This window comes from Rhinolophus ferrumequinum, chromosome X (assembly GCF_004115265.2).
Source record: "Rhinolophus ferrumequinum isolate MPI-CBG mRhiFer1 chromosome X, mRhiFer1_v1.p, whole genome shotgun sequence".
NCBI lineage: Eukaryota > Metazoa > Chordata > Mammalia > Chiroptera > Rhinolophidae > Rhinolophus > Rhinolophus ferrumequinum.
Window position 1 is genome coordinate 79547025 of NC_046284.1, and position 22974 is coordinate 79569998.

The following is a 22974-nucleotide window of genomic DNA, read 5'->3' on the forward strand; positions in this document are numbered from 1 at the left end:
GGAGTTCATGGTAATTTGGAGACACCAGATAGCAGGGCCAGTGCAGAAATGGAGATAGAGAGCAAATAAAAAGCTAAGTTATAGTGGATTGGGAAGTTAAATGGTGAGGCAATCTTTAGAAACTACTTTTTCAAGAAGGTCATATTGAGTGAATTGAAGAATGATGGAGTAGGCATTGGAAGTTAGTTGTGACTTGACTATGTTTGCAGGCTGAGAGATCAACAAATGAGAGACCAAATGGGATGACATCTGAGAAAGGGGCCATTGGGATGATGAGGTTTGTGAGAAAAGAGCCAGTGGAGAAGTGGAAACAGGTGAGATGAGAGTTTTGAAAACCCGATTTCAGTTTTGAAACCCCTTTGCTTGGCTTAGGGGGTCAAAGTGGGAGGTTCAAAAGAGGCACAAGAAGTTGGAGGCTGCAGATTGCAACTCAGAGAAGAATGTTTGGAGGAGAAGTAGGATAAGGGGAGGGGAAGTTGACTTAAACCACAATAGGCATGGTTCAGATGAGATGAGAGGATCAACTTCCTGCCAGAGGAGCATAACTCATGGCAAGAGAAGTGAAAGAATCTCTATATTTGTAATCCTCTCAAAATTACAAATAATTCTACCTCTGCTTTGGAATAAAAAATTGGTATGGTCCAGCCTGCAGGAAGTGGAATGTACTAAAATGACTCTTCCAAGTGGCATGTGGTATAGAAGAAAGTAGGAAAGTTGGTTTGAACTTCAGCTCAGCTGTTTACTGAGTGACTTGAAGTAAGTCATTTGAGCTTCACTCTGAACTTCGTTTTTTCCATCTTTGCAAAGAGAAGCACAACTCCCACCTCCTAGAATGGTTGTAAAGATTACACAAGATGATGTGCATAGAGCACGCAGCACAGTGCCTGGGACATAGTAGCCATTAGTCAACTGCTGGTTTCCTTCCCCCACTTCTGTTTTCCCAGTCCCATCAACACAGTGTGCTGGAGTCTCCAGATTACCCCCACCCCCATTTCTTTCCCCTGTTTATTCTTAATAGATAATAAGAATATGGGAAGACCTGTGAATACTGGGAATCCATGCCACAGTGTCCAAGAGCTGATTATCTCCTGGATAAAGTCAAGCTGGCCAGAGAGGCCTGTAAAGTGCTCCTCCTATCACCTCCATTGCCCAGCATTGGGATAAGCCAGGGAGCTTCCTGGACATCTGATAGTATCAATGGGTCAGAGAAGTGGGCCTAATATGTAGTTAGAGACACTCTCAGGCTCTGAAACATATCGTTGCTTGTCAGAGAAAAATGGAATCTGCTTCACACTGCTGAAAGCAGCAGATTCCCCTACAAGTCCCACAGAGACTCAGGTCTGGCCTCAAAGAACCCTGGAGAGAGGGCCATCCATGGTGTTCCAAAATAGGTCCAGAAAAATGCCCACCCACATGAAAAGAGTCATCCTTCACATTGGTATTATCATTTTACAGTTTAGAAAGCTTTTTTTCATACATTAGGTGAGGATTTTTATGTATTTATTTATATGTGTATATGTCTGTTTAATGTAAATAATGTTTATTATAAAGTTATAAATTATATATGACAAATATTATTTATTATTATAGTAAAATAAATAATAGATAATATAAATACACATGATATAATATTAATCTAGAACATATATATATATACATATACATATGTGTGTGTGTGTGTGTGTGTGTATATATATATATATACACACACACATATATTCAGAGGGTGCCAAAAACATACATATTTTAAGGAAGAAAAAAACTATTAAAATTGTAATACTCATATGGTTTTCAGTTTTACATACCACATATCAGTGAAATCATATGGTTCTCGACTTTTTCTGTCTAACTTATTTCACTTAGCATAATAATCTCAAGATCCAACCATATGATTTCACTGATATGTGGTATATAAAACTGAAAACAACAAAGGAACAAGATCAACAAATGAGAAAGCAAAAACTCATAGACATAGACAATAGTTTAGTGGTTACCCAAAGGTAAAGGGGGAGGGAGGTGGTAGATGAGGGTAAAAGGGATCAAATATATGGTGATGGAAGGAGAACTGATTCTGGGTGGTAAACACACAATATAATATATAGATGATGTATTGCAGAATTGTACACTTGAAACTTATGTAACTTTACTAGCAATTGTCACCTCAATAAACTTTAATTTAAAAAAAGTTGTAATACTCAATATATACTGATAACAAAAGATGAATACAAGTCACGTTTGGCTTCTACAGTTTTTTCCTTTCTTAAAATGTGTATGCATACTTTTGGCACCCCCCAAAATACACACACACACACACACACACACACACACACCGGGGGTGCCAAAAAATGTATAATGTATATACAAGTGGACACTTTGGTCAACATTGCTCAAGTTGTAGTTTGCCGTAATCAGAAGTGTCTGGATGCTGATGGTAACCACTTTGAGCACCTCTTGTAACTGCAGAAGTCAAACGTGACTTGTATTAATCTTTTGTTATCGGTATATATTGAGTATTACAATTTTAATACAGTTTTCCTTTCTTAAAATATGTATACATTTTTAGCACCATATATATGTATATTCTATATTAATATTAACTATATTGTATATATAGCTACATATAGTTAATATTGTTATATAATATATATCATATATTCATATATATGTGTGTATATATATATATATACATATATATATATATATATATACACATATATATATACACACACACACATATATATGAATCTCAGACCCAGAGAATTTTACTCAGTCTGGATTATCCTTCAGGTCTCAGCTTTAGAAAGTTTTGATGAGAGAGTTCTCTAAACTCTTATACCAGGTAAGATTTACTACTATTTTCTCTCATAACACCCTATATATTTATCCAACATAAAACTTATATTTTCACTGTGAGATTATTTGGTGAGTGCTTCTTTCTCTCATTAGAATATAAGTTCCAGGAGGGCAGGGTCCTGGTCAGTTGTATCTTTGGTGTCTCTATCACCCAGACCATTTGGCAAATTCGTGAATGGCAGGAGAGGACTCCTAAAGACCATCTAATTCAGCACATTTATAAAGAAGAGTGTTCTGAGGGGTGTCATGCGGGGTCTCTGGTCCCGCTCCCCACATAAGAACACAGGATATGGTGAGGCCAAAAAAGAACACCCACAGAGCCATAGATAGGGGAGTCATACCACTATAGTCTCACTGGACGCTGGGCGAGACACACGCAGTAGTAGCCACATGATCCGCAGTCCTCCATTTACTTCTCTGCCTGCCAACCAATCATCTAATCAACTGCAGCCCCGCAGTTACATCAGTAGCCAATTGGCTAACTGGTTACAGCTGATGGCCAACCAATCACAGTTGATGGTCATTCACTACCCTAGCCAGCACCTCCCCACGCGATGCTGAGAGCTTGGAAACTGCTCTCTGGGACTCTGTCCCCACAAAGAGTGAAGAAAGACATTTCCCAAGGTCATACTACAAGCCATGGTATAGGTGGGTCTGGCATTCATGTCCCCCGATACTTTGTTTAGGGCTTTTTACAAGGAATCTTCGATCTTGATTACTTCCGTGTTCCAAGTCATCGGGAACCAGGGTGAAGGGAAGGCCAAGTCATTCAGTATTTAGATGTCACCTCAACTTTGGACCTGCACAGCAGAAAGGATTATTTTTCATCAGCAAACATTGAGCACCCATTATAAGCAAGGCAAGATTTTAGGCACTAGAGATATAGTTGTGAATAATAAAGATAAAATCATCGTACTCATGGAGCTTGGTAGAGGACACAGACAATAAACAAAAATGTAAAACACTAGAAGAAAAGGCTCCACCCAGAGTGAGTTCTCCTTCCATCACCATATATTTGACCCCATTTACCCTCTCTTGTGAAGCCTGGTGGAGTACTCAATAAACCTGCTGATTGATTTTTGAAAAAAGGCAAATGATAAACTAGTGGAAATATTTGCAATTCTTATTACATACAAAGGAAAAATCTCTCAAATATATAAAGAACTCCCAAAATCAATTAAAAAATTTAGCAACTTAATAGAAAATTGGGTATAACTGACATGGCTCTTACCCTCATGGAACTTGTAATCTAGTGGAAGATCCTCTTTTTTTCCCCCAAGTCTAGGGGTAGTGGTTGGGCTGCAGGGCTATAGGGGGTCAAAGGAGGTTGCAAATCTTGAGTGACCCCTCTCACACCTTATTAAAGGTACAGCTAATAATTGTCTGAATCTCAGCTCTCCCACTTGCTAAATATATGACTTTGAGGGAAATTTCTGACTTTCTTTGAGCTTCGGTGTCCTCATTTGTGGAATGGGAATAATTCTTTTTCTGCAAGGTTGCTGAGAGGAATAAGTGATATAATAGATGTGAGAGTATGTGGTACATGACAAGCACTCAACAAAACTATTTTTTCTTCTATTTTCCACTTCTCATCCTGCCTAAAACTGGGAATAGAGGAGCAGTGCCCCTTCCTGTGCCAATATGTAACTTTTTTTGCTTTTTACTTTGTATTATCTGACCTTGCTAGGTGCTCTCGGGTATACCACTTTCCTGAAATCCCATGAAGTACCTTCTAACACTTCTAAAACCAATTTGACAGTATTAGCTCGATTTTGAGATGGGGAAATTGATAGTAATAAATATTACTAATTTACCCCACGCCCCACAGCTGTAAAATGACAAACTAGAATTCAAATCCAGGTCTTTGAACTTCGAGCTAATGCTCTTGTCACTATAGCACAGGCCTCACATGACAACATGCAATGCCTGTCACCAGTCAGGAGCCCCCTTTGAGCATCTTTGATGTTTTTATTTTCCACTTATTCTAGTTGTTACACTCTTTACCTGTAAGAGACATTTGGCCATCCACATCATAGCATCTGTTTTGGTGTTAGAAAAGTTCAGGTTATACATTGGAAGTTCTGAATTATCTATTACTACACAAATTGTGATGGCTGACACTCTTTGGATGGGCCTGTGGAAACTGACATATGCATATATAAGGCAGAAATGTGGAGAAGTATCCTGGTAACCAAACCTGGAGAGAAGTATGTAGGAATTGATTGCCACCTAAATCAGTGCTAAACCAAGTTCTAGCATCCTAGTTGTGGAAGATGTTTATCTGTGGTATAAGCTCAAGTGTTCGGCTTAAATTCTCTTGTTGTCCCCCAAAATGTACCATCCTTGCACTTCCTTTAGCCAGAGGAAACACTAGGAAGATGAAAATGGTTTGTGTGCACCAAACCAATGACACCAGGGGCATCCACTGCAGTCTGAATGAGAGAATATGTATTTTAAAGAAATTCAGTTTTCTTCCTTCCAAATATATGCAATGAGCTATCATAAGTTGGTTCCCCCTTCCTCCCTCCTTTCCTTCCTTCCTTCCTTCCTTCCTTCCTTCCTTCCTTCCTTCCTTCCTTCCTTCCTTCCTTCCCCATGCATTCAAAACTGTTGCCTAGAGGGTTTTACGGTTAGGTGGACCATTGTAGGATACAGATAAGAATGGTTGATTAAGGTCATTTCAGTTATTTCTGTCATAGATGAAAGCTTCTGAAGGACTCTGACTGGGAATAAAGTATAGGGAGTGAAGAATGAAACCAGTTTGCTTTTCTTAGTCTTTAAACAACTCTCTGGAACTCCTATTTTATTTACATTGTTTATTTTTTTCATTCTAAGAAGATAGGCAAAGGTCAGCTTCAGCTCAGCCAGTCTAATGGTAATTAAATGGAAATAACTTTTTCTGGATAAAACTGGTCTTGTAGACTGACTGAAATGATAACTGACTTGAATTTGATATTTCTTAGCCAGAGCCATGTTATATATTTTTGTAGATTGCTCCCAAATTTCTACCATTCATAAATTATTCCATGATATTTGAATGCTGCCTCTGCCATTTATTGGCTGTTTAACTTTAGACAAGTGACACGACCTCCTTGAACCTCAGCTCATCTGTCAAATGGGGCTAATTATAATATCTCCTTCATAAGGTTATCATGAGGATATTACATAAACTAGTACATGTAAAGGGCTTGAGACAGTGCCTGGTACTTAGTGAGTTCACAATATTTGTTTATTATTACCATTTTTATGGTACAAAATGAATTTCTTGGTAGGTCGAAGGTCTTTGGTTTCTCTTGGAACACATTTAGTGTGCTGGAATATCTATAGATATTCAAAGATGTTCTTGGGCTTGTATTTACCCTGTTGCATCAGTGGTCCCTCCATTCACACAAGCTCACCATTTTTTATCCTACCTCTGTTTTTTTACTCATGTTCTTCCCTCTGCCTGGATTGCCTTTCTCTGATCTTATTATCCTTCGAGGGTCTTTTAAAATGCTACCTGCCCTGTGAAGTTTCTAGTTTAACCAGTTGGAATTAACTTTTCTTTCCATGGCCTAGACTCCAAAATTCTTTGGCTTGGAGATGGAAAGGCACTGCATTATCTGTACCTTCTCTGGTTTCTCATCTCTCATTGTATGTTTCAAACCTCAATCTAGTATACAAGGCCTTCTTCAGTTTGGCTCCCCTGTTTACCTCTCCTACCTTGTTTTGAGCTATTTTTCCTTTGCTTACTCTATTACAGGCCACATTAGCCTCCTTGTCTTCATAGAGTAGGTCACATTCTTTTCCATCTCAGAGGCTTTACACATGCTGTTTCTTCTGTTTGGAATGGCTTTTTACCAATTATATTCACTTGGTTCACTCTTCTCTTTCTTCAGTCTCACTTCAAATGTTATTTCCTCTGAGATGTTTCCTTGGCCATATCCAAGTCTGGTCGATTAGATTCCCTTGCTATGTGTTCTTCCAGGTCTCTGTGCTTCCCCCCTTTCTTGTCATATTTACCTGGAATTATTTGTTTAAAACCTATTTTCCAGCACACTGCAAGTGTCAAGAAGGAGGCATCTTATGTGCCTTGTTATGTGCTGGAGTGCCTCTCACCATGCCAAAAGCTTGGAAAACACTTAACATGTATTTGTTGACTGAATAAATCTAGTCCAGCCTCAATGTAGAGATGGAAATGGGGAGGCCCATTGAGGGAGAGGGATTTACTCTAAGTCACAGAGAGTATCAGTGGTACAGAAAAGACTGTAACCTAGGTCTCCTGACTTTTGATGCAGTGTTCTTTTCCATACATGCACTTCCACAATAGTACTTGATTCTTGTCCATGCTTATGTATCAGTCTGGCTTCTGGACTAGGCTGTAAATCCCTTGAGGGCAGGGACATCTTATACTTGTGTTGTCCAATGTTAGCTACATGTGGCAATTGAACATTGGAAATATGGCTAGTCCATGTTTTGATGTACTGTAAGTGTAAAATACACACAATTCAAAGCATGTAAAATATTAACAATTTTTAAGATTGCTAATAAGTTAACATAACATTTTGGATGCATTGGGTTAAATAAAATATATTATCAAAATTACTTTCTTTCACCTATTTGTTTTTCAAAATTTTAATGTGGCTATTAGAAAATTTGTGGCTCACATTATATTTCTATTAGATCTATATTACTGCTTTGTTGTATATTTGTTTTCCCCCTTGGTACGAAGCACAAAGCTTTGCAGCCAGTAAGTACTCCACACACTCTTGTTGAATGAAGTTGAGCTGTAGTTGGTAGGTTACTTATCTTGCTGCAACCTATCTTGTCAATATCACAGGGTTTGTTGGGAACCTCACAGTGAACCTTCTGGCCCCAGGCCCAGATGTACATGAAGTTCTTCAGTCCTGGCCTGGGGGTGTCCTCTATGTTGCATCAGCCTTTGGGTTTCCTTTTAGAGGAAGCCCCAGTGCAATCATATGCGCAGCAATAACCAGGGTTGTGGTGGAGTATGTGGACACTGGCCTCTTGCACAGGAAGTGGCTTCCGCTTTGCAATTGTCCCTGGGGCCTTTTCTTTATAGGCTTCCGATGGGAGGTGGGGGTAGGTGAGCAGGGAGATGAACTATGAACTCAAAGTTGAGGGGGGGCCTTCTCATTGCCTTCAGGGAGGTGAGGTAAGCTAAGGAATATGGGAACCTTGGACTAAGGTCTCCTTCATTTGGTTATGCACTGACACATTCATTTATTCAACTCAGAGTCTGGGGCAACTATTTCTTTCCTGGCCCTGTAAAGAAAGGAAGTGATCAGACACAATCCTTACTTTGGGAAGTTCTTGGTCTCCTATGAGAGACCAACACATAAGTCTTCAGAGTGGACAGGTTTTTAAGACTAGAGGTGGGCAAAGCAGGGAGCAACTAATTTAACTGGGAGAGGCGTGGTCAGAGAATGCTTTCCAGAGGCAGTGAGCATTGTTATTTTCTCTCTCCATCCTTTAAGATCTAGTTAAAATGCTACTTTTCTAAGAACCTTTTAAAACACCACCATCTCTTCACCTCCTGCCCTGGGAGAATCACTCCTTTCTTACCCGTATTTCTGATAACACTCTGTACCTTTGTCAAATCACTTGTCTCATATTATAGAAAGACATAGTTCCTTGGGTGCATGCCTGTGTCCCTCTCCCCTCTAGCCCAAGAATCCCTCAATATGATGTGATGGCTGAGGTTCAGACAGGCTGTGCATAATTTTTCAAGGGAATATAGTTAATGAGTCACAGAGCTGAGTCTAAAAGCCAGGGGCTATAACCTAGGGTCTAAGACACAGGGAATCTGACTCAAAATTCAGTGATCTTTTCATTCCAGCACTGAGTTAATAAATGAATATGTTTACAGTGTGGGACCTCAGTACTGTTTGCCTGAGACCACATCCAACTCTCCTCTCCTTCATCCCCCTTTATAAGTATAGCCAACTCAAAGAGCATTCAAAATGTTACACTCTGTGTCTTTCGGCTGGACAACAGACCTAAAGGAAAAGTCTCTTTTGTGCTATTGCTGCAAACTTGGCCCTTCCCAGCATGCTTTGTGTTTATGAAGTAAAGAGGAACTCGAAGGAGCCCAATGCCCTTTGATCTAATTCAGGCCTTTGGCATAGATGGCATGATTTGAAGGTGCTCCTGGCTCCTAATGCTCTTTCATGGATCTACTGTGAGGCCTAAAGTAGCCTCCATTACTTACTACGTTAAGTGAAGACACTGTCTCCAGAAGGTCCCAGTTGAAAAGACTTAACTGATAGATGAAAAAATAAAAAGCAGGTAGGTGAACTTAATGACTATGGTATGAGTGGGGAGAAGGGGATCCTTCCATAGGAAAGTGCCCACAGGACAAACCTGCCTCCAACTCAAGCTTTAGTCAGAAACCAAAAAGTAAAAAGAACTCAGTCTTTCTAGCAGCCACATCTAGGGAAACTTGCCTCGAGGACTAAGCCAATACATTATTCTGTTAGAAGGAAGTTTTCTGCAGAGTACTGTGTGTGCAAGTGAATCCCTATGGTAGACTGTCTCTAGAGACTTTAGGCCCTACAACCACAGGAAAGCCCACAGTGAGGTGGGGGTGGGCAGGGATGGAGGGGGTTATAAAGGAACCAGGGAATGTTTGAGTTGGAAAGGCCACAAATATCATATAGTCCAACCTCTGTTGGTTAAATGGAAAACAAAGGCTAAGGGAGGGAACAGACTTGGCAGATCAGGGACAAGGACCCAGAACTCCTGGCTCCCAGGATATGTTTTTTTCTCTTGAACCTGAATGGATAAGACTGTTATGTAGCTTGGATAGATTATTCACTGGGGTTTGAGTACTTCCCAGGATTCTACTTCTGCTATGTAGACCAAGGACTGGACTTGGGCACTGCAATTGTTTAAGGTGATCCCAAAAGTATACCCTGAAAGCATTGCAGCAGTTGCCTCTTTCATCTGCCATATCATTAGGATCCATGATGTAGAGCACTGCATAAGGGGAATCCAGCATTTTCTTAGCTGTGAATGGGGACTGCCCAAAGATTGCAAAAACAAAGTGCTAAGAAGCCATTTACTTTCTTCTCATAACTTTCATGTCCCTCATGAAGACTGAAGGTCACAGTTAAGGGTCTGGCACCATTTTTTCCTTCTCAAGATCAACTGCTTTTCTCCCCCTCCTTGTAGTCAATGTGGGAGAGTAGAAAAAGCCTAACATGTGGAGCCAGAAAGACCTACGTGCAGATATTCCCTTCTACATTATTTCCTAGGTTTTTTTTTTTTGTCCTTAGGCAAGGCCCTTTACTTGTATGTGCCTCAGTTTCCTCACGTATAAATAAGGATAATGAAAATACCATACCACAGGGTTGTTGATTAAATGAGATAACAAATGTGAAGCACATACTAAGTTCTTTAATAAATGTGAATTTCCATCTTTTTTTCCTTTTGTAAGGCCCCTGGATGCCAGAATGTGACCTGTGGTCAGAGCTGTGCCAGCAGGGCCAGTTTCATAGGCATGTGACCTGTAAAGTTTCATAGAGCCCCGTGCTTACAAAGATACCACACTTAGCTTAATGTTCTGCTGTTGCCATCTTGAAATTCTTCTTCTTATTTTTTTTTACGAGGAGATCCTCATTTTCATTTTGGATTGGGCCTTGCAAATTATGTAGCTATGTCAGGGGAGGTAAAGAAGGGTACTTCAGGACTAGGAGGCATTCTGACAGAGTGATGGGACATACAATTTGGAGTTGGTAGAAGTGATTCAAATTCCAGCTATGCCACTAATTTGCTTTTTGCTCTCAGGCAATTTCTCGCATCCTTCAGTGGGTCAGTTTCTCAATTTTGATAATGGGGATTTTCATTTGATAATGTCTCAGCACTGACATTCCAGGATTCCCTCATAGCTCAGGGGAAACCTCCCTGGCCCATACCCAGAGCCAGAGGACCCAGGGGCTTTTTGCTCTGACTCTGAATTTTGGGGAGCCAGTATCTGTTGGAGGTTGACTGGGAGTGAGCAGGGGCACGACAGCGGGAACTGTTGCTGCAGTAGTGGACCCTTTCACAACAGCACTGTTTTGTCATTTTGCACCCAGATTTCCGTTGGCTAACCTCAGCCTTATCTTCCTCATTTCTGTTTCCTCTTGAAGACACCAAGGGCCCTTCAAAACACACGACGTTCCTGCTCACAGCATAAAGCCCAGTTCCCTCTGGACTCTGCAGTTTAGCCCATCACCAGGGAACCTGTGCCTCCTCTGCGACCAAGGCATCACTTCAGTAATAGGTATAGTATCCATTTGCCCTCTCTGCTTGGATTCCCAACATGGGGCCTGTCCCTCCCATTTTCCTTTAATCCTCCTCAGGGATCCTGGGTCAAGTGCTTTTTAGGAGATATACACATGGAAGTGGAATGTTCTCTGGAACCAGGAGTCAGAAAATTTGAGTAGCAGTGTTGGTTTTGCCATTTACCTACTGTGTTTCTTTGAGGAAGTCTTTTCTCCATTCTGTGACTCACTTTTTTGGTCTCTGTTGTGAAGAAGAGGAGGCGAAGGACTAGATGGATAGTGTCTGGAGACTCTTAGTTTTTATATCCCTTTTTGATGGTTGTCAGCCCTCTGTTGAGAAAGGGTATGAAAGTGATGCTGAGTAAATATCTCTGGATGGGGCTGAACAGGGGGATGAACAATGCCTGATAAAACATCGAGACTGCCAAGTTGCAGAACAAGTCCTGCTGCTTGGTATGTTAGCCCTTCCAGGGTGGAGCAGAGGGCAAATGATGATATTTTATATAGTATGACAGACCAAGAGAAGACCTTTCAGAGTCTCTCACTATCATTTCATGTAGATATTCACTTCTTCTTCCTATGGATCTGGCCAGCCTTTCTCAACTAAACTTGCTTTTCTTATATACACTCTGTTAGAGAGGTATGGACTAAAACATCAAGAGTGGAAATGAAACAGTTTTAGCTCTGCCACTGACTCCTTCCATTAATACTGGGGTGGTATGGTTTATAAGGCTCCTCAACTTCTAGTGTACTAAGAAGGAAACTTTAGTCCCCTAAAAATCTCTCTTCCTTTTTGATGAAGTCAGAAAGGGTGTTCAGGAGGCCGTGGACACCTTCAGTTTACCCAGGTCTTCTCACTAGGGCTGGTAGCCAATGAAGTTGATGATAGAAAAAAGGCACCAGTCCAGTGCTCTCTCCTCTGCCACCCTGAACTCAAAGTCTATTAATCAACTTCCTTTGCTGGCTTTCACCTACAGCTCCAGGGACTAAGCCAAGGTGCCTGTGGGAGGCTCTGGAAAGCTCATTGAACACTTTCCTAACAACTCTGCCAGGTAAGTCTTCTTATTCCCGTTTCCAGAGAAGAAAACTGAGGCCCAAAGAAAAATTTGCCCAATGCCATGGTTGGCTAGTTGGTGCCCAAAGCAGCATTAGAATCCAAGATTGTATGATTCTTTCCACTCATCCATATCTGTTGACAATGATCATTGCCTTGGCTAAAAGAGCCACACTTCTGGGCTGCTGGAGATGGATTGGGTAGGTAGAGAGGAAAATGAAAGAATGGGAAAGACATTTTAGAGCCTTAGGTTTGAAGTCGCTTCCAGATCTCAAACTAGAGGGGCATATCACCCCCTTACCAACATACACTCAACTAAGAGTTAAGATAATAAAAACACTGATTTTTTTTTTTTTTTCCGGAAAGAGAAGTCCTCTGCCTTATTTTAGCTGGGACAGGGCCTTATGGTCTCATGAGGTAGTTTTCTATTCCTGGTAACTCTGGAATGTTTGCTGCTTTTCATACCAGTATTTAATATAGGTCAGCTACTTTCTCACAGATCAACTGCCACAGCTGGGAAGGAGGTGAATTTGACAAAGACAATCTGGAATTTTTAACAACCTGGGTGTTGCCAAGGGAGTTCTCTCAGAAGTTCTAGGACTGAACATGCTCATGGCAGCTTCCTTATTTCCCTGATGGCTGTGGGTTGAAGGATCCCAATGCCTCACTACCAAGTCCACTGCTTATCTTTTGCCTTCCTTGTTTGCTGTGTCTCCCTTTTCCCAGAGAACAAGGAGGTAAAAGGACTGATGAGGAAAGCTGGATGGCACAATGGGTTGATATAGGGCAGAACCCTGAACCGTGAACAGCTTGTAATACCTTTAGCAATTCTCTTCCCCAATATGAACCTTTATTTCCTCATTTATAACATGAGTCGGTGAGGCTAGATGCTAGTCCTTTTATAGCTGCCATTCTTGAATCCTAATGATACAAAGGGACAATGTTAGGTAAGGCTGATGTTATCAAAAATTTCTGTTTTATCTCTCCTGACCTTGTTAAATCATTGTCACTGGCCCTTGCCTTCCTTCTGGCAGAACAACCACCATTTTTTGAGCAATTGTTATGTACTTAATGCTGAACTAAGGATTTCACATACATTATCATGCCATTTCACTATAACTTATTAGGCAGGTAGTATATTTACACCCATTTTGTGAATGTGGAAAACTGGAGCTCAGAGAGATGAACTGATTTATCCGCTTCTCAGTTAAATAATTGCAGACCTAGGATTCAAGCCCATGTTTAACCTCAAAGCTTAAGTTCATATCCACAACTCTGTAAGAACATTGTTTTAGAGGGTTGGGAAGTGGGGCTATAGACATTGACTCTGGGACCTGGTCCTTTCCTGAGGTCAAGGAGGCAGGACGATAACCAAATTACTCTCTCTATGCTACATAGAGGATCCCACTGAAGCTTGGGACCCTTAAAAATGTCATAACTATAAGACTCAGGCCTGAGGAACTCCCAGCTGCAGTCTCAACTGGGTGTTCCCTCCCTACCTTCAGGATCCCTTTTTTGGTTAGGAACCTTATGCCAATTTTGCTCACTTCCCTATTCTTGTGCTTTGGCTAGTTCTTATAGCCTGTGCAGTTTCCTTGGGATTCAGGGTATGATTTCTTTCTCTCTCTTTTCTTCCAGGGCCACATCTCCTAGGAAGATCTCTCCTCCCCACTGAAGCCCCTGGGCCGGCCTCCTGCAGTGCCACGCTCCGTGTATTTGACAAGCTGAGTTGGACACTCCATGTGGTAGAGTGTCAGTTTGTCAAATACCCCAAGTGCGGCACATGCCTAGCAGCTTCAGGCCAGGGCAGTTGGGATACGACAAACAGACTACCAACTGGATAAAAGAACACATGCCAAACATCAAATAAGCTCTCACAAGTTATTTTCGGTGACTTTGAGGGAATGGAAGCATTGTATCTGAGGGTACCAGTGGAAAAGTGAGACAGTGCTGGGAGCCATAGCCCTGGGCAGTGTCTATACATATAGTGGGAGCCTGAGAGGGGTACAATAGTCTTGAAAAGGTATTCAGGGCCCAGGGATTAAAGTGCTGCTTGATTAATTATTTTCTTCCTTCCTGTTCCCTTCCAGAGTCTCCCAGGAAGGACACTAGAATTCTTACACAAGCATCATGGCATGGCTTAGAAACCCACTTTCCGGACACTCAGCCTTGGCTCCTAAATACACTTTGACCTTAGCCTATCTCTTTTTTTCCCTCATGCGTTTTCTCCTTCCGGGAACACCATCTCAATTTTTTTTCTGCCTATCCAATTGTTTCCCATATGTCCTGGCCCAGCCAAAGTCCAGTCTTTCCAGGGACTTTTGAAAGTCAACCTGTTTTCTTCTTTATTCTCAAAGCACATCTTGCCTGGGTCCTTGTACCCTTTTATCTCCTACTGCTTAATGACAGCCCTTCAATTGTTAGTGAACTTTTCCAGAGGATATTTTTTAATTGCCCACTAGATTGTGTGCTTCTAGAGGACAAGATTGTGTTTCCTTGATTGTTATCTCTCCATTCCATCCCTACCCCAGATCCCAGCATAATACTCTGGTTACAGAAAAAAACTTAATAAATGTTTACTGATTGATTGACTCTCCACTAGTCCATTAGCTTTGGGCCTTTGGGCCAAATGCCATCCAGGAATTTTGTGAGAAAAAAAAAATTAAAGTGTAGTTGCTACAATGCTATAGGGTGTGCAAGGCAATAGCCAACATGAAGGGTTTTTCTTCCTCAGAAATAGGGTCAACGGCTGGAGGAGGAGGGCAAAAAAGTGGTCAAATACATTTTGGAATTACTTGGTAACACAAAGTTATATAGGTGTTTTATCGCAGGGGTTTTCAGAGCCTTTAATATTCTAATGTTGCTTTGGAAATCTCTAACAGGGTGCTACAGAAGGAAGCATTTCCATGACTATCTGACTGTGATTTTTTTTCCCTCTGTAGGCCATCTCCTGGGTCTACTGTTCCATGGAACAAACTTTGGAAAACTGTTCTAGAGGAATTTCATTCTTTCTCTCTTCTGGAGATCTCCTCTTTTTACTCCTCTACTTTCCCCTGACCAGCCACCTGCCTAAGTCAGGTCCTATGTTATCATCCCATTTTTGTTTAGCTTATCCTGAAGTTTTGCAGGTAGCAAAACTTCCTAGGACTATTTACTGGCTTGTCTTAGACAAAAAAAAAATATATATATATATCAGTTTTGAGGCACAGATGATCTCCAGAAGTTTCCTTTTGCAATGAATATATTCTCCTAGGAGGTCACAGACCTGACATCTGGTCTCTGTTCTACAACTGACTTCATATGTTTGACTTTAGACAAGTCACTGTTTATCTCTGGGCTTCATTTCCTTATCTGTAATATGTGAGAGTTAAAATCAGCAATCTCTAAACTCTCTAAGACAAGAGACTCTGAGATATCTCTGGGAGCCCATAGCTTCTATGATGGAGGTGGTCCCTAGATTTGGGGGCTCCTTTTACCAATGGACATGCAACTAGGATTCTCTTCTCAACCTCAGTAATTCCTTTCTCTAAGGGTAGTGGGAATAAATAATCACTTTTTTCAAAGACTGTGGAGTCTGGACACAGAGCTGTTTCATGAAGGAAGCTGAGGTTTCCACTGGGAGGGGGCCTTTTTCAGAAGATTATAAGCATGATGGAGAAGAAGGAATTGCTTTTTTCATGAGCTATGTGAAGCTGGCATCTGGGTATAAGAGAAACGCTGAGGTTTTGACCATGGACTTGGCAGGTTGGTGGTGGTAAAGTGGAGGACTTCTTCTCATTCACTTTTGTGTACTGTTTTGACTTCCATAATCATCTCAAAGGGGAGCAGCTCCTGGTGAAACCTTAGCTGGCCTTGGGGCTGTATTGGAAACAAATGTGGCAACATGTTAGCTTCTATGTAGAATGAAGAAGTTGATTTAACATGAACTACCAGTACATGAAGGAGAAGAGCAGTGTTGGCTTGACCCAGGACAGATCCTCACAGGAGAGACCAATTTAAAGGTGTATGCATGCACACACACACACACACACACACAGTCACACTTCTATTCCCCATTCCTGATTGAGGAGAAAGAATTCCTTGCTCTTAACTCCATCCTGTATTTAAGAAGGGACAAAGAGATAGGGATGACCTATGGAGAATACAACTATTCCAAAGATTTTTGGATTCCAGGAGGTGGAAATCCTTGAGGGTGATGCACCCATACTTTGGAAAGAAGGGGATGGGACCTCTTTATCTCTGCATCTATCATCTTCTGAGACAGAAGAAGGGCTCCATTTCTTCGGTTTCCAATTGACTTGGGAAGAATCATCCAGGTGGAACTGGTAGGATGATTGGGAAGGGAATAATGGAAGGCAGTTGAGGACTCTTTTACCAAAGATTTATTGTGTTCCAGCTGGGTCCACCTCTGAAGTGATGTAAAGGTGGCATGTGTGGGAAGGAGAAAGACCAAAAAAAGCAAAGGTGCTATCCATACTCCCAGGGTCCCAATCATCGCAACTAGTCTCACTTTAATCACTCTTGGTAGGTCCTTGAGAGAAGACCAATACAAACAAGGTTGCTATTATGATTAGATATTTATTGAGCACTAAAAGAATATCAGAGCACTAGACTCACAGTATAGGAGCAGAACTGAACCCTGGCCTGTTACATGATAATCTCAATTAAAAGCTATCTGACCCTGTAGAAAGGGAAATGATTCTGGACACAACTGATCCCTTGAGCTGGTAGAGCTGAGCCTTCCTCTAGTCTTCTGGTGACAAGAGACCAAAGTTAAGTGGTGTGTGGAGACATCATGACCAAGTCCTAGTGCTACGGGCACTTCCCTCTGGTGTTTGGAGAGAAGCAGCAGAAACCCCAGGCAGGGATAATAGAAAGTCTCAGGGCCTAACCTATAAGTAGGCTTGCTCGAGTGCATATGGCAACTTCTTAGGCAAAGCCAGTCACTCATAGGGATCCTACTGCAGGCAGGGAAGACATGTTGGGCTATCCAGGAAGAGAGGTAATGGGGAAGTGGGCTATGCAGAAAGCAAGGACTAAAAAAGCAATTATGTCAGTAGACCCTGGCTTAGTAGGGCAGTTTTAGCACACATTCTTGTCCTTGGTGGCCAGAAGCTCATAATCCAGGGGCACTGTGTGCAGCAGGCGAGTGTATTTTATTTGGGCGATGATCTAGTTTATTTGGGCGATGATCTAGTACTCCTGGCCCAGGCAGGGTTCATCAAAGTAGTCGTTGCTCAGAGTCCAGGAAGCTGGCTCTTCAGTGGAGCAGCCACTTGCGAAGATGTCCACCCTCATGGTTTCACCAGAGTCATTGGCCTCCCTGGCATGCACACTGTGGACCAAGAACACACCACCCTTAGGAGGGACTTGAAGCTGGGACCCTGGTTTCCCACCCTTCTGCCCCAATCCTTGCCAACTGACCCTCAGGTTCTTGTCACTCAGAGATTCTGGGAACAGAGAACTGGTGGATCTGAATTACCCTGTGTATTTGGTGGGCTAGGACAGAACCTCAGGAGGTACTTAAGAGAGGGAAGAAAGCTGTACCCTGACCCTGAAAGACTTTGGGCTTAGGATTGTGCCTGTGCCAACACCCCTCTCTTCCATGCCAGTGATCTACAGAATTTAGGGCAGGGAAAGGGTCAGAAGATGGATGAGGAGAGGCTCACTTACCTGGCCACTTCATAGACATTCTCTAGAAAAGAAGGAGAAATCATGTCAGAAGTCTCCATGGGGAGTGGACAAGGGCCAAATGTGGATCCTAAGTACCAGTCAAAAGGTGAGGGAAGGGGAAACATAAAAAGGGATCTCAATATGTTCAGTTTTCCAACAACTGGGAAGTATTGGGAAGGTGAGTTGAAACACAGGGATGTAGAATTATCAGGGAAAGGAAGAGGAAGCACACTTGGTAATTGTCCTCTTTAGCATATTCTGACTCAGGACACTGGGCTGGAGCAGTTGCTTAATGTGGTGAAGGGAGGAACACTGAAAATGGATCCACGCCCAATCCAGGAATCTTGCCAAAGATCCCCAGGAAGTCCTTGTGGGAAACTTGGCAGCCAGGCCAGAGCCTAGGCAGAAGGGGCTGAATTTGTCTGATGTCAGGGACCATGGCCTAAGCCATTCCCAAATGCACTCATCCCCACCCTGCACCCAGGAAAGGTCCTGGAATAAGTCACCATTGCCCCCTTGTGGAGAAGTATCTACATTCCATGCAGTCTTAAAGGCTTTATAGCGTAGTACAAAGATGAATGTCTCTTGGTACTGTCCTATAGGGGCTTATAATCTTTCAGGGATGCAATTGGGAATGCATATATTACACTACAAAAAAGCAAAAATGGCATGCTGTAGCAGGCCTTCTGCCTTGTGACAGAGTCTTGTATTTCCACATCTTACCTCTTCTATTGGCCTGGTAGCTTCCATACTTCAGGGATTGTGTCTTTTTCATTTTTATATGCTTAGCACCTGGCATGTAGTAGGCACCCAGTAACTACATGTTGAACTGAATTGATGCCCCAAGACTGCCTCCCTTATAGAGAGGTAGAAAACAGGAATTCTGAGAAGGGAATCCAGGAAGGGAAAAAGCATAAAGATGTGAGGTGTACAGCCTATTTGCCTGTGTGATTTCAGTGACTAGAAATTAAACTAGGTATGAAGGAGTGGTGGGGTAGAGAAGATAAGTTAAAGCCAAGTCATAGAGGGCCTTTAATGGAATGCTACATTATGACCCCTATTCCCTGGCCCACGGGGAGCCCTGGAAGGTTTTTGAGAGGGAAACAATCTAATATGGTTACAGTTTATACCCAGTTCCATTGAGATTATGATGAATGTTTTACTTTTCGTAGTCCTGGGATTTGTGGGTACTTGAGATATCTCCACTTCCAAGTTTAACCTCATGGTTCATAGCCATGCTAACTGGTCAAGACCAGAGCTGATACTTGAGACCCAGAAAAAGGAGATATTCAAGACTCCCTTCTCTTCTTTGGTTGGAGAGACCCATGTGGAAACCAGGATATTTGGGAGTAAGAGCAGCTGCAGTGGAATAGATACACTAATGCAATGTAAAACGTCTAGTATAACAGACATTGAAGTGTACTAGATTTTACTTAGAAATCAACATGTAATTTTTGTTTTTGTTTTCTCTGTTGGCTCACAGTTATTAAATGGCCTGACAGCTGCCCTTTCATCATGCCAATCCACTGCTTTAAAAAAATTTGGTGTTTTTTAATGCCTTTGCAAAGCATAGAGAAGAAAAATCCAAATTCCTTAGCCTTTCATTCAAGACCTTCTATATCAGGAATTAACTTTCCTTTCCCCCTGTATTTCCTCATTGCTCTGTTACATGAATTTTCTTCATTGATGATCACACTCACAGTCATCTTTTAAGTGTTTACACCTTTACTCATACAGTTCCTCCTTTGTGGAATACTACCCCTTTCCAAATTGTTTCCATCCTCCAAGTACTGCTCATAGTCCTACCTTCTTCTGAAAGCCCTTGCTAATTACTCTAACCCTTACTTACTCCCCTTCCCTCTGGATCCTTTTAGCATCAATTGTTTTCTCCAGACTCTGAGTCCATAGCCTTTATTCCTATGTATCATTATTGATAAACTCCATGCATCTACATTGAATCCCCTGAATAAATTGTAAGCAACTTGAGTCCAAGGACTGTGACTTCTCCTTCTCTTGCATCCTCATTAGACAACCCATTACAGAGATGGCTGTACTGGGTAGGGTATCAGAGATCTGTAAATTAAGTTTCATAAGTTGTATTATCATTGTAGGCTTGCATGTCTGTCATCAGGCACCCCTACCTTCACTCCCAAACGAGGCTGGGAGCTCTTTGAGGTGCTTAACACAGTTTCTGATACAGAGTTTATGCTCAAGTATACTGCCAAATGAATGAAAGAGCAAGAGTCACCTTGTCATACTCATCACTCACCCGGTTGTGATGTTTTCCGGCACAGCATGATATAAGCCATGGTGAAGACCACCATACAGCACAAGGAGATGATGAGAACGATGGCAAAGATAGGCAGGCCCTTTCCTAGAAGGCAAAACAAGGTCAAGTGGTATCTTGTTGAAAATTAGTCCAGCAATAGAGACCCAAATAATCAGCCCAGACCAGCCCACACCTCTTTCTTTTTCATTTTCTACCTTCTCTTAAATTTCTTAGCTATACAGAGAGGCAAACAAAACCCCAGGCCCATGACAAAGACTTGAGAGAAGCTGGAGACTCCATGTATAAATAAGTTCTTCCGAACACACTGGTTGATGGCTGATTGGCCTGGGCATTTGAACTAGTCCTCCGTGCTTTTCATGGAACCAAGACAAGAGATTTTCACCTCTTAGAATAAAGTAGTACTCTGATTTCCCAGCTTCACAAAAATGTTACCTTATTCAGATTCTGATCAATTACTTCTAACCGCAGGGTTCTTTTCTTCACATTCTATGTCCAAGTACCCAGGTTTCTATTTTTTCAAAACATATTTCCTCTAAGTCTCCTGCGTTATCTATTCCAATCATGTCTACAAGATGAAGGAAAGCACTAGACTCGGCTTCCAGTCCTGGATATGTTATTTACTTGTTGTATTGCTGTGGTAGGCAGAATAATGGTCCTCCAAAGATGTTAATATCTAAATTCCCAGAACCTGTATATTAGTTTACATTGTAAGGAGGAATTAAGGTTGCTGATAGATTTAAGGTTGCTAATTAGCTGACATTGAGATGGGGAGATTATATTGAATTATCTGAGTGGGCTCAATGTAATCACAAGGGTCCTTTGAAAGTGGAAGAGGGAAACAGAAGAGGAGGTAAGAGTCAGAGAAAGATTTAGGGATGCAGCATTGCTTGTTTTGAAAATGGTGGGAGGGAGGGGGCCAAGAACCAAGGAATGTGGGTAGTCTTTAGAAGCTAGGAAGGGCAAAGAAACTGATTCTTCCCCAAAGTCTCCAGAAAGAATACAGCCCTGCTAACACTTGATTTTAAGCTAGTGTGTCAGACTTCTGATCTCCATAATTGTAGGATAATACATTTGTGTTATTTTAAGGCATTAAGGTTGGGGTAATTTTTATAGCACTCATAGAAAAATAAATACAGTGACCTTAGTTAAATTCTTGACTGGGCCTTAATTTCCCCATAATATCAATGAAAATATTGGATGATGTTTAATGTACTGTAAGTACAATATTCTAAATCCAGGAGGCAAAATCAGGAAATAAAGAGGGAAAGGAATTCCAGTGTCCTTAGGATTTGCTGCTGCAACTGGCTTTGTTTTCACAAGACCCCAAAATGTTCTGTCTTAGAAATCTGGCATTTGTGGTCTTCAGAGCTCTGGTTGGAGCTGAGATAACCTAAGCTATAAACTGATGCAGATCAGGAAAAGCTTCCCCTGTGGAGGAAGTCAAGTAGTGTAAAACTTGATAGAGGATGTAGGGCACAGACCCAACATCTGAGAATTTCCATTCCTCCCAGGGTTATCTTCTCATTTTCCCAAGCCCATTCTTCAAGATTTATCTTCTAATCTCAATTCTCCTATCAGATGTTGCTCTGGGAGAGGCACGGAGTTATAGAAACCTTTAAGCCAAAGGTGGCAATGCAAAGGTGGCCCACAAAACAAATTTGGGCTATGTACAGAGACATCCATGAAGCTCTGCAACCAGGAGGGGAGAAGTACAAGAGTATTAATAAGTCCATCATCAATGATATACAGTACAGCCAGAGGAGGAGATAAGGAGTGATAATCATCAAACTATTTAGCACCAACCAATCAAAACAGATACCTACTATAAATCTGGAATTTTAGAGGTCTCCTGCAATACTAGGCATTAACATGTTTTGCTGAAGGACAACAGGGTGATTTGGAGAGTTCTGAAGGATAAACAAGGGCAGTCCAGGTGATAATGGGGGCTTGGTGTATAAGGGAAGCATCTAATTATCAACTAATATAAGAGTATTTTACTTTAACAATCAATGAAGTCATACTAGTGCATACCAGCCGACTATCAGTTCCAGGTGAAACATAAAAGAGCTTCCCTTTGGGGTTTGGATCTCTGAGACCATGACTTAGGAATCCTTGAAACTTTGGAGGAATCAGAAGTCAGTTGCAAACTTGTTGGTGAGCCTTGGTAAAGAGCACGAGTAATGAGGCCCTGCCATTACTCTTACCTGGCCAAATGCCCATCTTCTTAGGAGAGCTGGCTGAAGTCATGGTCCCATTCCTATTTTTGCTTAGAATGTTTGTGAAGTATATTACTATGGCAATAGAGAAGCAGCTAAGAGCAGATCTGTCACTTCCCTTAACTCCACTCTGACTTTGCTCATCCCTGGATCTGTGTCTCTCTCTGTCTCCATTCCACCCACCCCACTCATCTCCAGTGCCTTTGTACATAGCAGTTAGTAGTTGCAGAGTTGAATGCTAGAAAAGTAGATATAGTGAGAAGTTTCAGTAGCAAAGTTTAGAGCCAAAAAGGAAGTTGTGACATTACTCTTACCTGGCCCAGGACTGGTCTCTCCAAGGTAGTCATCCACTTCAGTGGTCCAGCCCCAGGATGAATTCACTGTGGATGTTGTTATGACAGCGGGGTATTAGGATTAGAGGCCCCTCTTTCAGCAAGGAGCTGTGATGTGGAGAGTGACTACAAAGTTTGGGATCATTCTCTGGGCATCTGTGCTGAGGTTTCCAGAATTCCTGGCCATGTCATTGACAACTAGTACTATGACGTGAACTATCTTAGTTTGTTACTGTTGGGTGTTGGAAGAAGGCCCACAAAGGGAGGCAACGTACCCAAAGACCCACAG

At 41.8% G+C, this 22974-nt stretch overlaps 1 protein-coding gene and 1 long non-coding RNA gene across 5 annotated transcripts in view; one reads left to right on the top strand and one right to left on the bottom strand.

Annotated features, from left to right (window-relative positions):
- Nucleotides 1-8972: 8972 nt before the first annotated feature.
- On the top strand, nucleotides 8973-14761 carry LOC117029280 (uncharacterized). Of its 3 annotated transcripts, XR_004424200.1 has the most exons (5): nucleotides 8982-9141; nucleotides 10986-11119; nucleotides 12098-12172; nucleotides 13813-14064; nucleotides 14265-14761. It is a non-coding gene; the product is annotated as an uncharacterized LOC117029280 (long non-coding RNA). The 3 variants fall into 3 exon arrangements; XR_004424198.1 differs by having other exon boundaries at nucleotides 8973-9141; nucleotides 10932-11119; nucleotides 13813-14761; XR_004424197.1 differs by having other exon boundaries at nucleotides 8977-9141; nucleotides 13813-14761.
- A 2591-nt stretch (nucleotides 14762-17352) lies between these two features.
- The window catches only part of VSIG4 (V-set and immunoglobulin domain containing 4), a 31773-nt gene continuing 26151 nt past the window's right edge, over nucleotides 17353-22974 (bottom strand). The window contains exons 5-8 of one of the 2 annotated variants that reach the window (XM_033118438.1): nucleotides 22668-22733; nucleotides 20117-20221; nucleotides 17848-17869; nucleotides 17353-17509 (exon numbers count right to left, since the gene is read on the bottom strand). In XM_033118438.1, the coding sequence (XP_032974329.1) occupies nucleotides 17368-17509; nucleotides 17848-17869; nucleotides 20117-20221; nucleotides 22668-22733 (335 nt within the window). In that variant the 3' untranslated portion in view covers nucleotides 17353-17367. The remainder of the gene's footprint in view (nucleotides 17510-17847; nucleotides 17870-20116; nucleotides 20222-22667; nucleotides 22734-22974) is intronic. The other variant, XM_033118448.1, reaches the window with a different exon arrangement.